Source organism: Eptatretus burgeri, chromosome 6, assembly GCF_056783735.1.
Source record: "Eptatretus burgeri isolate ZD-2024b chromosome 6, Ebu_testis_v1, whole genome shotgun sequence".
In the NCBI taxonomy this organism is placed as follows: domain Eukaryota; kingdom Metazoa; phylum Chordata; class Myxini; order Myxiniformes; family Myxinidae; genus Eptatretus; species Eptatretus burgeri.
In genome coordinates, this window is record NC_140966.1 from 97,976,543 (window position 1) to 97,990,788 (window position 14,246).

Consider the following 14,246-nt stretch of genomic DNA (forward strand, 5'->3'; position numbering starts at 1 on the left):
TATGTGAAATTTTCGTGTCATGTATGTATATATGTATGTAGTACCTGTCATCAATAATAATATATAATATATGTGGCTGAAGTGTAATACGATAATAATATATATAATAATGTCTGTATGTAGTACAGAATAATAATAATAATAATAATAATAATATATGTGTATATATATATAATATATAGTGCATTATATATGTATGTATATGTGTGGTACATTATGTATATATAATAATAATATGTAGTACATGTCATATACCATATATATGTAATGCCGTGTCATGTATATATATATACATATATATTTGTGTATATATATATCTCCATATATATATATTTTAAATATATGCATATATATATATATATATATCTTTAGAAATGTTTTATATATATATATATATTTTACGTATGGCCCCCATATATATATATATATGTCTCTCAAGTACACTATGTTATATATATATATATATATATATATTTTAAATATATATATATATATATATGTTATATATATATATCTTATATATGGTATTTCATCTTCTCCTGTATATATATATACCAGCCCCATATATCTCCTCTCCTCTCATCTCTCTCTCTCTCTCTCTCGCCCCATCTTCTCTCTCTCTCTCTCTCTCTCTCTCTCTCCCTCTCTCTCTCTCTCTCTCTCTCTCTCTCTCTCTCTCATCTCTCTCTGGCCCCCCTATCTTCCCTATCTCTCTCTCTCTCTCTCTCTCTCTCTCTCTCTCTCTCTCTCTCTCTCTCTCTCTCTCTCTCTCTACCCCCTATCATATCGTCTCTCTCTCTCTCTCTCTCGCCCCCATCTTCTCTCTCTCTCTCATCTCTCGCCCCCATCTCACTCTCTCTCTCTCTCTCTCTCGCCTGCATCTCCACTCTCTCTCTCTCTCTCCTCGCCCCATCTCCTCTCTCTCTCTCTATATCTATTTTGCATATATATATTAATATGTATTTTGTCTTCCCCATCTATATATGTCTCTCTCTCTCTCTCTGGTACAAAATGTAATATACTATATATATATGGCTCCTCCTCTGTAATATATATATCTCTATTCTCAATTCATATATGTCTATTTTATATCGCCCCCCATCTCCTCTCTCTCTCTCTGCCTAGCCCCCTCTCTCTCTCTCTCTCTAGCTACCCCCTGTCCCCCTCTCTCCCTCGTATCGCATATGCACCCTCCTCTCCTCGACCCCACTCTCCACCTCTCCCTCTCGCCTCTCCACCCACTCTCCTCTCGCCATACCCCACCCCTCCTCTCACCCTCTCTCTTGAATTGTGATGCTCCTCTCTCTCCCTCTCTCGCTCCCCTCTCTCGCCCCCCCTTAAAAAACAAAAAATAAATCAATAAACATTAATTATGACGTCATTCGTGATGTCATAGCACCGTATCTTGTCATTGGTTGACAGATAAATGGCCATAACTTGGGAACCGCTTGTCCGATTGATATCAAACCTTAAAGGCACATACTCAGGTCCCCAGCGTCGATTGTGACGTCATACCAAACGAAGAAGAATTGTGATGTCAATCGTGCAAAAAAAATGAATAAACATTAATTGTGACGTCATTCGTGATGTCATAGCACCGTGTCTTGTCATTGGTCGACAGATAAATGGCCGTAACTTGGGAACCGCTCGTCCGATTAATATCAAACCTCAAAAAGGCACATCCGCAGGTCCCCAGCAACATTCCTGGCAAGTTTCAATCAGATCGGACCGGCGGTTGTCGAAACGGCGGTCGCATACAGACATACATAGACAAACAGACAGACAGACACACACAGACAGAGATTGCTGGAATTATAGATAGATACACAAAAACAAGCTCGAATGAGCTAAGATCCTCGTCCTCTTAATGATGACGTCATAAAAACGAATATGACGTCATTGTGATGTATCAGGTTTGCGATAAATTATCTGTGCTAATGCCCAGCTTGATTCCCACAAACAGAATTCAAAGAGCTTGCCGAGTTTCGGAGATAATGGTATGGGCGATTTCCATTAGCGGCGATATTATGACGTCAACTTTTTTTTCTCGGAAGAATTTCCAAAATCGGAGATGGTTTCTGTCTGCGCAGGGTGTTTATACATGTATATGCCAAGTTTCAGGAAGTTTCGATGAAAACTGTAGACTGTGAAACAAAAAAGTCCGCAAGAAGAAGATGAATAACAACAACGTGAGTAAGACTAAGAGATCCTCCACGAGGATCTAAAAAAAAATACTTTCAAACAAACACACAGACCGTTCCTTCGCTCTCGTAAACGACGACTGGATTGGGGCATTGTGTTTATCCATAAATGCGCATAAGAAATCGAGAAATTATTATAATACAGTAAGTCATCACTATCTGGAAGTCCGTACGTTGTAACCCGTAATGGGGAACGCGCTCTAACTTGGCCATAACTTGGGAACCACTTGTCCAATGAATTTCAAACCTTTTGAAAGGCAAACAAACAGACATTGCTGGAATTATAGAAGATAGATACTGTGGGTGCAAAACGCCAAGCAACGTGTCCTGTCATTGGTTTCGTAAATAAATGGCCATAACTTGGGAACCACTTGTCCGATTAATATCAAACCTTGAAAAGGCACATACTCAGGTCCCCAGCAATATACCTGGCAAGTTTCAATTAGATCGGACCAGTGGTTGTCGAGAAACAGCGGTCACACACACACACACACACACACACACACACACACACACACACACACACACACACACACACACACACAGCTGGAATTATAGAGGGATTAAAAAAAAATTTAATGAGAGATTCCCATCGAAGTTCCAGGTGGGTGGAGCAATTCGAGCTGGCAGCCATCTTGCGACTCCAGCGAACGTTCACAAAACCATCGTGTCAGGTCGAAGTATGAATAATACCGGAAACTTGCGGGTCGTGTGGTCTTCGGCATATTTTTAATTCGGAGTAAAATGTCAGGATTATTCACACCATTAAACAACAACAATTCATAACTGACAGATATCGTTTATGCTTGAAGGATACCAACCTGAAGATGTAGATTCCTTGCTTTTTCCCTTGGTGTTTTTGTGAGCACTCGAGTGAAGTGACCTGCCTCCAAAGTTGTGACCGCTGAAGCTGGGCAACGTCACATACATTCATGAAACACCAGGATGAGGGTTTGTAGCTGGGTCGAGATTCGAGCCGAGGTTATACCGCCCAGAGGCGAGTGTGCGTACCTCGACGCCATCCTGCCAGCTCGGTGTTCTTACGTGGTGCCTCCTGAAAAATCAAGACGTGCTTACATCTACTGCACTTCCTTCAACCACCCAATCAGAAACTGACTCCGAGAACTCCAATAAATTTGTGGAGTGTCGTGATACGACACGCGTATACCTCATACCTTAACCTAAACCCCCTGGAGTTATTGATCTATTTTACCCCCTAAAATCTCCCCATGCACCACCCTCCCGTCCTCTCCTCCCCTTCTGAGTCCAACCACCTTGCAGAACTATTTGTCGCCAATAAATCGATGCGGGTTGGTCATGGCAAACAAAGCATTTCCTGATGGAGGCCTTGATTTTCTGCTGCGCCTTGTGACTCCAATCGGTGTTTAAATTATTCCAACAGTACGTGATCGTTTGGAAGGATCCGGTGGCCAGAATGGTAAATTCGTTTTGTGGGATCATAAGACGCATCAAGCGGGCCTGAAATTGAAGGTATTGGGGCTTTTAAAGTCCTACAAACAACTTTTTTTTGATATCCTGCTCACCTTCAGTGGCAGGTAATTACAGGATGTGGGAGTTTTTTTATCTATTTGTTTACGTTTGTGAATTTTGATGCTGGACGGGAAGTCAGAAGGATATTCCTCCTGATGATCGTCCAAGGCCGATCTAACACCTTCACTTTTTCACTCAAACCCATCACTTTATCCTGCTTCTTTCCAGCAGACTCACCTTCCCCACTCGTTTTGTGCTTGAAGGCCATGATTAAGGGCAATTAAGCGAAACAACAGCGCAAGTTCACGATAGCGAATCGAGAGGGGTTTGTGGATCAGGAACAGCTGCAAGAAGGAAGGGCAGGGTGGGTGCCTCATGAAGTGTGCCCACACTGCGCAGCCAAAGCAAGTACAGTATAAACATCTGCTCACATCGGTGGGTGGGTGGGAGCCGACACGGGGAAACTTGCGAATACCCCCACCCTGCCCCTTCATGTACTTTATGGTGACTTGTACTGTATTCTCTCCGATTACATGATTCACAATGTCACCTGAAGCATTCCTTGTCTTTCAACAGGTGAAATCCAATGCTTTTTTTTTGTGGACAGCGGATCCACCGGTGCTCGGACGTAATATGTATATATGTATATATATATATATATATATATATATATATATATATATATATATATATATATATATATATATATATATATATATATATATATATATATATATATATATATATATATATATATATATATATATATATATATATATATATATATATATATATATATATATGTGTTTGTATCTGTTTCTCTCTATCTATCTGCCTCCCTCCCTCTCTCTATCTATCTGTCTCCCTCTCTCTCTCTCTCTCTCTCTCTCTCTCTCTCTCTCTCTCTCTCTCTCTCTCTATCTGTCTCCCTCCCTCTCTCTCTCTCTATCTGTCTCCCTCCCTCTCTCTCTCTCTATCTGTCTCCCTCCCTCTCTCTCTCTATCTGTCTCCCTCCCTCTCTCTCTCTATCTGTCTCCCTCTCTCTCTCTATCTGTCTCCCTCCCTCTCTCTATCTATCTGTCTCCCTCCCTCTCTCTCTCTCTCTGTCTCCCTCTCTCTCTATCTATCTATCTATCTCCCTCCCTCCCTCTCTGTATCTATCTATCTGTCTCTCTCTCTCTATGTATCTATCTATCTGTCTCTCTCTCTCTATTTATCTATCTATCTATCTATCTATCTGTCTCCCTCCCTCCCTCCCTCCCTCCCTCTCTCTCTATCTATCTATCTGTCTCCCTCTCTCTCTCTCTATCTATCTGTCTCCCTCTCTCTCTCTCTATCTATCTGTCTCCCTCTCTCTCTCTCTATCTATCTGTCTCCCTCTCTCTCTCTCTATCTATCTATCTGTCTCCCTCTCTCTCTCTCTCTCTCTATCTATCTGTCTCCCTCTCTCTCTCTCTCTCTCTCTATCTATCTGTCTCCCTCCCTCTCTCTCTCTCTCTATCTATCTGTCTCCCTCCCTCTCTCTCTCTCTATCTATCTGTCTCCCTCCCTCTCTCTCTCTCTATCTATCTGTCTCCCTCCCTCCCTCTCTCTATCTATCTATCTGTCTCCCTCCCTCCCTCCCTCTCTCTCTCTATCTATCTATCTATCTGTCTCCCTCCCTCCCTCTCTCTCTCTATCTATCTATCTGTCTCCCTCCCTCCCTCTCTCTCTCTATCTATCTATCTATCTGTCTCCCTCCCTCCCTCTCTCTCTCTATCTATCTATCTATCTGTCTCCCTCCCTCCCTCTCTCTCTCTCTCTCTATCTATCTGTCTCCCTCCCTCCCTCTCTCTCTCTCTATCTATCTATCTATCTGTCTCCCTCCCTCCCTCTCTCTCTCTCTATCTATCTATCTATCTGCCTCCCTCCCTCCCTCTCTCTCTCTATCTATCTATCTATCTGTCTTACTCCCTCCCTCTCTCTCTCTATCTGTCTATGTATCTATCTATCTGTCTCCCTCCCTCCCTCTCTCTCTCTCTCTATCTATCTACCTATCTATCTGGCTCCCTCCCTCCCTCTCTCTCTCTCTATCTATCTATCTATCTGTCTCCCTCCCTCCCTCTCTCTATCTATCTATCTGTCTCCCTCCCTCCCTCTCTCTATCTATCTATCTATCTGTCTCCCTCCCTCCCTCTCTCTCTCTCTATCTATCTATCTATCTATCTGCCTCCCTCCCTCTCTCTCTCTCTCTATCTATCTATCTATCTGTCTCCCTCCCTCCCTCTCTATCTATCTGTCTCCCTCCCTCCCTCTCTCTCTCTCTCTATCTATCTATCTGTCTCCCTCCCTCCCTCTCTCTCTCTCTCTATCTATCTATCTATCTATCTATCTATCTGTCTCCCTCCCTCCCTCTCTCTCTCTCTCTATCTATCTATCTGCCTCCCTCCCTCCCTCTCTCTCTCTCTCTATCTATCTATCTATCTGTCTCCCTCCCTCTCTCTCTCTCTCTATCTATCTATCTATCTGTCTCCCTCCCTCCCTCTCTCTATCTATCTATCTGTCTCCCTCCCTCCCTCTCTCTCTCTCTCTATCTATCTATCTATCTGCCTCCCTCCCTCCCTCTCTCTCTCTATCTATCTATCTGTCTCCCTCCCTCTCTCTCTCTCTCTCTCTATCTATCTGTCTCCCTCCCTCCCTCTCTCTCTCTCTCTCTCTCTATCTATCTGTCTCCCTCCCTCCCTCTCTCTCTCTCTCTCTATCTATCTATCTATCTGTCTCCCTCCCTCCCTCTCTCTCTCTCTATCTATCTGTCTCCCTCCCTCCCTCTCTCTCTCTCTCTCTATCTATCTGTCTCCCTCCCTCCCTCTCTCTCTCTCTCTCTCTCTCTCTCTCTCTCTCTCTCTCTCTCTCTCTCTATCTATCTATCTATCTATATATCTATCTATCTGTCTCCCTCCCTCCCTCTCTCTCTCTCTCTCTCTATCTATCTATCTATCTGTCTCCCTCCCTCCCTCTCTCTCTCTCTCTATCTATCTATCTGTCTCCCTCCCTCCCTCTCTCTCTCTCTCTATCTATCTATCTGTCTCCCTCCCTCCCTCTCTCTCTCTCTCTATCTATCTATCTGTCTCCCTCCCTCCCTCTCTCTCTCTATCTATCTATCTATCTATCTATCTATCTGTCTCCCTCCCTCCCTCTCTCTCTCTATATATCTATCTATCTATATATCTATCTATCTATCTGTCTCCCTCTCTCTCTCTCTCTATCTATCTATCTGTCTCCCTCCCTCCCTCTCTCTCTCTCTCTCTATCTATCTGTCTCCCTCCCTCTCTCTCTCTCTCTCTCTCTCTCTCTCTCTCTCTATCTATCTGTCTCCCTCCCTCTCTCTCTCTCTCTCTCTCTCTCTATCTATCTGTCTCCCTCCCTCTCTCTCTCTCTCTCTCTCTATCTATCTGTCTCCCTCCCTCTCTCTCTCTCTCTCTATCTATCTGTCTCCCTCCCTCTCTCTCTCTCTCTCTCTCTCTATCTGTCTCCCTCCCTCCCTCTCTCTCTCTCTCTATCTATCTATCTATATATCTATCTATCTATCTGTCTCCCTCCCTCCCTCTCTCTATCTATATATCTATCTATATATCTGTCTCCCTCCCTCTCTCTCTCTATCTATCTATCTGTCTCCCTCCCTCTCTCTCTCTATCTATCTATCTGTCTCCCTCCCTCCCTCTCTCTCTCTCTCTATCTATCTATCTATCTGTCTCCCTCCCTCCCTCTCTCTATCTATCTATCTTTCTGTCTCCCTCCCTCCCTCTCTCTATCTATCTGTCTCCCTCCCTCCCCCTCTCTCTCTCTATCTATCTATCTATCTATCTGTCTCCCTCCCTCCCTCTCTCTATCTATCTATCTGTCTCCCTCCCTCCCTCCCTCCCTCCCTCCCTCTCTCTCTCTCTCTCTCTATCTGTCTCCCTCCCTCCCTCCCTCTCTCTCTCTCTATCTATCTATCTATCTATCTATCTATCTGTCTCCCTCCCTCCCTCTCTCTCTCTATCTATCTATCTGTCTCCCTCCCTCCCTCTCTCTCTCTCTCTCTCTCTCTCTCTCTCTCTATCTATCTATCTGTCTCCCTCCCTCCCTCTCTCTCTCTCTCTCTCTCTATCTATCTATCTATCTATCTGTCTCCCTCCCTCCCTCTCTCTCTCTCTCTCTCTCTCTCTCTATCTATCTATCTATCTATCTATCTATCTGTCTCCCTCCCTCCCTCTCTCTCTATCTATCTATCTATCTATCTATCTGTCTCCCTCCCTCCCTCTCTCTCTATCTATCTATCTATCTATCTATCTGTCTCCCTCCCTCCCTCTCTCTCTATCTATCTATCTATCTATCTATCTATCTGTCTCCCTCCCTCTCTCTCTCTATCTATCTATCTGTCTCCCTCCCTCTCTCTCTATCTATCTATCTGTCTCCCTCCCTCTCTCTCTATCTATCTATCTGTCTCCCTCCCTCTCTCTCTCTCTATCTATCTGTCTCCCTATCTATGTACTGTATTCTCTCCGATTACATGATTCACAATGTCACCTGAAGCATTCCTTGTCTTTCAACAGGTGAAATCCAATGCTTTTTTTTTTTGTGGACAGCGGATCCACCGGTGCTCGGACGTAATATGTATATATGTGTGTGTGAGTGTGTTTGAATCTGTTAAGCGATGGTAAGCGAACAAACTTGAACGATTACCCATCCCTTCAATAAAAGCGTTGTGCTTCGGACGTGTTCTTTTAACTCTCAGTTCCTTCTTTGTTTGAGCCTGCAGGTGGCTGACTGGACAGGCACGACGTATCAGGACAAACGATACACCAGTAAGTGGTCACCTTAAACGATCATGCTTTTGCTGTTTTTCTTGCTGCAGGTGCTTTACGACTCGCCAAGCGTGAAATGATAAACCCACGTTTTCGATGCTTGGTTAACTCGTCATTTTAAAAATAATTGCTGAGCTGCTTGACTTGTGCATAATGCCATTGAGTAAGCGATCGTCCAACTCTCCCGACAGACAAGTATTCATCTCAGTTTGGTGGAGGCAACCAGTATGCGTATTTCCATGAGGAGGACGAGGGCAGTTTTCAGCTGGTGGACACCACTCGTGTACAGAAATCGATTTTCCAAAAGAACCGCATGAAGTTCACACAGGTACGGCAAGAATGCGTTGCACTGAATGCATCTCACCCTTTTCGTGTGTACGATTGTGTGCGTTGCCACATGTTTCTGTTTGTTGGCAAATCCATAACGAATGCAGTTTTTGTACATATGGCATCTTTCTGACACATAGTTTATAAAGTAAACATTATGAATTTGTTTATTTTTTCGTAATACACCTGATAGTGGAGATTGGTTCTATTTGGAGAGACCAGAACAAAACTCTGGTCGAAACGTCGGCCTTGAGCGTTTCCTTTTGGGCAGTTAAAAAAGTTCGTGTTTCCTAATTTTCTTAACTGATTATAAATGTTTTCCTCTGTGCAAAGATAATCACGTGCTATTAATTGTTGAATTTCTCAATATCGAGAGGGACCATTAATTTATTTTGCATGCAAATATCGCTGAAGGTTTGACCTCTTACCTCTCCCTCCTCTTGTTCCTTCTACTTCTGTTGTACTCATTTGCCTGAACCCCATCCTCTTTCCCTAAATGCATACTTAATAAATAGATGGCCCTTTATATTGTTTTCCATGCAGCCTCTGACTTATGGGGAACATGTGATGGCAGCTCATATTTGTGCACATTGTAGTTGTTTGATTTGTGTTGCGCCGCGGCACCATTTTGTTTCATGCACGGGCATCACTTTGAGGAACAATATAAATGCCATGCTGCAGGAATCGTATACAAGACTCGTATTTTATTTTTTAATTAATTTTTTTGATCAATTTGACAAACGATTCTCAAGATTTCTTTGTGACTGCTATTTGTTTCCATGATGCTTACAGCAAAGGAACATGAGGCGAGAGAAGGAGCGCCGGCAGATGATGCAGATGTTGAATATGCAGACGTTGTCCAAGGGCGCCAAACAAAAGTATGTTGACAGTCGAACCGCTGAACATGATCAACGGTTAGAGTGCTGGAAACACAGAAGGGTCATTCCGTGTCATTTCAGCCAGGGGTTGCGGTGACCCCCTCAGATTTTTCTGAAAAAATTCTCAAAGCTACCTCAACATATATGAGGAAGGTTTGCCAAGTTTTAGCTTAAAATTCCAAGTAGTGTCCGAGATATGGCCCTACAAACACCCAAGGGGTGTTTCAATTCTGGCAGTCGTGAGTTGCAGATTTGTATCTGAAGCATTTTTGGAGGGCTCTAAATTCCAGAGTTTTACAAACAGAGTTCTAAAAATTCACACAAATGGTGCCTATTAGTGAGGCTTTCAGAATCTGACATAAAAAATGTTCTCCTTAAAATACTTTTTAAGATAAGTACTCTCAAAAGTAGTGATTTGTAACATGCAGTCAAAAAAATTTGAGTTTTCAAATTGCTGCCAACAGTCAGTTTATTCATCATGAAGAATTTTGTTGCCTGATTTACATAATTTAGTGATTGGATCATTTGCACAAGAAAACTGAAACCTTTTAGAGCAAAATCTTGGGTGCTATAGGTGTCTGAACTTTGCTCCAGACTCAACGACACTGAAATTCACCCTGGTTTTACCCCGTGTTCACCATGTTGACAGTTGCACAGCTCTTTTAAATTTTTGTCACTTAAACGAAAGACGCATACATAGGCAAACTGTGGTAGAAAATTCAAGAGTTGTTCTCAATCCCTTCTAATTCTAATTCTAATTTGGCCAATGTATGACTCGTCATGACTGGTCGGAGGTTAAGGAGAAACCTGAGGCCCAAACTAAATGTGATCCTTTCTATCATACAATGCATACAACTATTGACACTTCCTTCCCCACTAAACAAGTAAAGTTGCACAATGGTGATGAACCATGGATGACTACATTTATCAAAAGTCTCATAAAAAACCGTCAAAAGCTTTGCAGTCAGAGAAATGAGCAGTTGAAGAAAGTGAGGAATAGATTTTCGAAATTTATTGTGAAGGCCAAACAGCACTTCTGTCATGATGGAGTTCAAAATCTCAAATCTTCAAACCCGGCACAGTGGAACCGACAAATCCGGATCATGACTACCGGAGTCGGTTCCAGCCCGACTATTGAACCGTCATGTCAACTTAGACGAGAGGATGGCTGAGCAATAGCCAACTGCATCAATGACCAGTTTTGTGGAAATTCCGAAGGAAGTTCCTCCTTCAGATTGCTCAACACAACAGACATACTTACCAGCCCCACACCCACATCCAAAAACAAAGGAACATCAAGTCTACAAAGTCCTCCAGCACATCAAAGAGCTCAATGTGTTCGATACATGGGGACCTTTATCTGTACGTCTAACCCTCAGTGGAGGGGTACCACAGGGTACCAAATTAGGCCCCCTCTGTTTTCTGGCTCACATTAATGATGCAATGACTCAGCTCGATGGCTCTCATATCCTAGACTTCAAGTATGCAAACGACATGACACCGATTGAGAATTCAAGGGGAAGGCAACCGAACACGACAACAATCTGCTTTGAATGTTTTTACCCAATTGGAAATTAAAAATAACATGAAGTTGAATACTGATAAGTGTGCCCTTATGGAAGTTTGTTTCATGAAAGAACCTCCACCAAGGCCTCTATTTACTATCCAAACTACTCTACTGCAGAAGGTTGATCATGTGAAAATATTGAGTGTCAACATTTCATCTGCTTCGAAGTGGAACCTTCACATTCGCAATATTGTCACCAGGGCAAATGGAAAGTTGTTTATGTTGAAGATGCTCAGAAAGTTTAACTTAGACGTGGAAAATTTGCTTACCATTTATAAAGGCCATCGAAGATCACTTTTAGAGTTTGCTGTTCCAGTTTGGAATGCTGGCCTCACAATCCACCAAAGTAACGAAATGGAACAGGTTCAGAAAAGGGCTCTCCAAATAATTCGACGACAATCGTACAGTGATTGTGGACCAGGCCCTTCAATCTTGTGATACTCCAACCTTGAAATTTGTCTGAGATTCGCACGCCAATTGGTAACATCTAACGAGTTTCGACATTGGCTTCCAGACCTCATGCAGGAGAACACACAATACTCTCAGAAATTCATCTCAACTTTCACAAATGACATGTGAAGCCCCAAAGGTATAAAAAAACAGTGCCATTTCCCTTTTCTCAACGTTTGAATGTTTATGTTCAGTTGAATGAAACCATTTACCTGCCTATCTTACATGTGGGAAAGTGTAAAAGTCTGTATGCAATTCTTTTAGCATGGGAATCCAAGTTGCGTCTACAGTACCTGGTCCCATCGACAGGCAGACAGCAACTGCGTCACTCTCTACTGATCTGGAATTGATCAGATACTGATCTGATAAATGGAACACGTCTTTCCATCCCAGAAATATCATACAGTCTGTCTCTGTCACTCCGGAAGGATCGTCAAACATACTCACCTGCTCCCAGAGTCAGCTGTTGAAAGAGGTTCACTCTCTTGAACTTTGAGGGCTCACTATCAGCCACAGCCTCTCTTGGGCTGACCGCATAGCAAAGCTGGCCTCTAAAGCCAGATTGGGAATCCTCGATCATTCCATGTCATTCCTTGAAAAATCAGAACGACTCGGTCCACAAGACATTTGTCTGCAGCTCAATGGATTAATATGCTCAACCCTATGGGCTGGGGCATCCACGTCACGTCTAAATCCGTCTCCTGGATTCAATGGAGGCCTGTTGCTCTCACATCACAACAGATCAGTGTAGTCTGTTTTATAATACCTCTCCTCTGGTCTCCATCTGCTCACTCATCCCTCAAACCCTCCCCAATTCTCAGGTAACCTACTCCTGGTTCAACTCCCAAAAATCTAGGCTTTCAACATATTCACTTTTCTGTCCCTCTTTTCTCAACAAGAGTGAGGCTCATGGAAGGGTAAACTTAAATTGACAGCGTGGCAACAATTGGGAACAACCAGCAAGAGGATAACGGACAGGAAAGACGAGATGAGGTAGAGGAAAAAAAAACAACAACAAACAAGCAAACAAAGTGTAAGGGTTGGGTTAGTAAAGGTTCATGGGGGTAATAAGGATCATCGTTCAAGATGGGAGATGACACACTTTCTCTTTTCTTGCTTTCTGGAGAAAGGAAATTTGCCCTCTTCTCTCCAGGTCTTCAGTTATCAAGTTATCGAGTTCCATCAAGTCGTTGCCAACTTCTGGTGACATTCACAATCGCATTGCTCCAAACATCCCGAGCCTGCACTACCTCCTGAAGCTCTCATAGACGCAGCTTGGTAGCAGAGTTTACCCTGTCCATCCAGCACAGACTTCTGCCTCTTCCTCTTCTTCCCTCAACCTCACCCAGCTTGGTTTACTTCTCCAGATTTTCATTCTCTGCACCCATGATGTGTCCAAAATATGATGGTTTCTATTTTAGCATCAGCACTTCGAATGAACATAGTGGTCCAATTTCTTCAAGCACCGATTGGTTTGTTCTTCTTGCATTGCAAGGAATTTTGAACACGAGTCTCCAAAAACCACGTTTCAAAACTGTCAATCTTCTTCACTTTTCACTGTGCATGCGACACATATCCGTACCTTGCAACGGTAAATGGAGCATTCACCCACCTCTACTTGGTTTGTGTCGTCACATCTTTGTCTTTCCAGATGTTTATCAATCCTGACATTGCTGTTCTCCCCAATGTCAACTGTCTTAATTTATCCTCCACTCACTTCAATCTTAGAACCCAGGAAGATGAAACTTTCCTTTATTGCCACATGATAGTCTCCCAATCCTAACAGATCGATCTTCTCAGTTGGTAAGATTTTACTATTTTTTTAGGTTTAAATAAAGACCAGCTCTTTCACTTTCCGCATCCATCCATCGGGACCATCCTCTGTACAGAGCGTTGATGCTGCTGAAGCAGGCTCCTGGGCTATTGGGCACAATCCTGGATGGGTCGACTGTCTGCAGCAGTTTTGTCAAGTCCTCTTTACTTTCTACCAACAGAGTGGTAGCATAAGATTCAAAAGCTCATCGTAAGACTTTCAGTTCCGGTGACCTCAGCCACGAGATTTCCTTGCGGGTTTGATCCATTCACGTCATAACGGCCAGTCTTCAAAAGCACCACTATTTTATGAAATTCCCCATTCTTAATCACAATATTTTCAACCCACATTAACCCAACCTAACTAGACCCTTATATTGGCAGATTACCACATTTCCTCTGCCTTTCTCCTTTTTTCGTTGCAACGAACAGCGGCCACACAGCTACACTGTCACAGTGTTGCCTTTTTAACTCGTCACGTCACTCTTTTATAGGAACCCCGATTTTGTGTACCCACAAAAAACACTTTTTGGGATAATGTTTTTCTTCTTCAAAATGTCATTTGACAACTCACTTCTGGGTCATTCCGTGTCAAATCAGCGAAAAAAAAATGAAATTCTGCGGTGACCCCCTCAAATTTTCCTGAAAAAATTCTCAAAGCCACCTTAACATAGATGAGGAAGGCTTGCCAATT

At 43.0% G+C, this 14,246-nt stretch overlaps 1 protein-coding gene across 1 annotated transcript in view; it reads left to right on the forward strand.

The window, feature by feature from the left end:
- The window catches only part of EIF3D (eukaryotic translation initiation factor 3 subunit D), a 73,869-nt gene that overhangs the window by 21,225 nt on the left and 38,398 nt on the right, over window positions 1-14,246 (forward strand). The window contains exons 2-4 of the mRNA XM_085886390.1: window positions 8,473-8,518; window positions 8,710-8,846; window positions 9,638-9,723. Of these exons, the coding sequence (XP_085742516.1) occupies window positions 8,473-8,518; window positions 8,710-8,846; window positions 9,638-9,723 (269 nt within the window). The remainder of the gene's footprint in view (window positions 1-8,472; window positions 8,519-8,709; window positions 8,847-9,637; window positions 9,724-14,246) is intronic.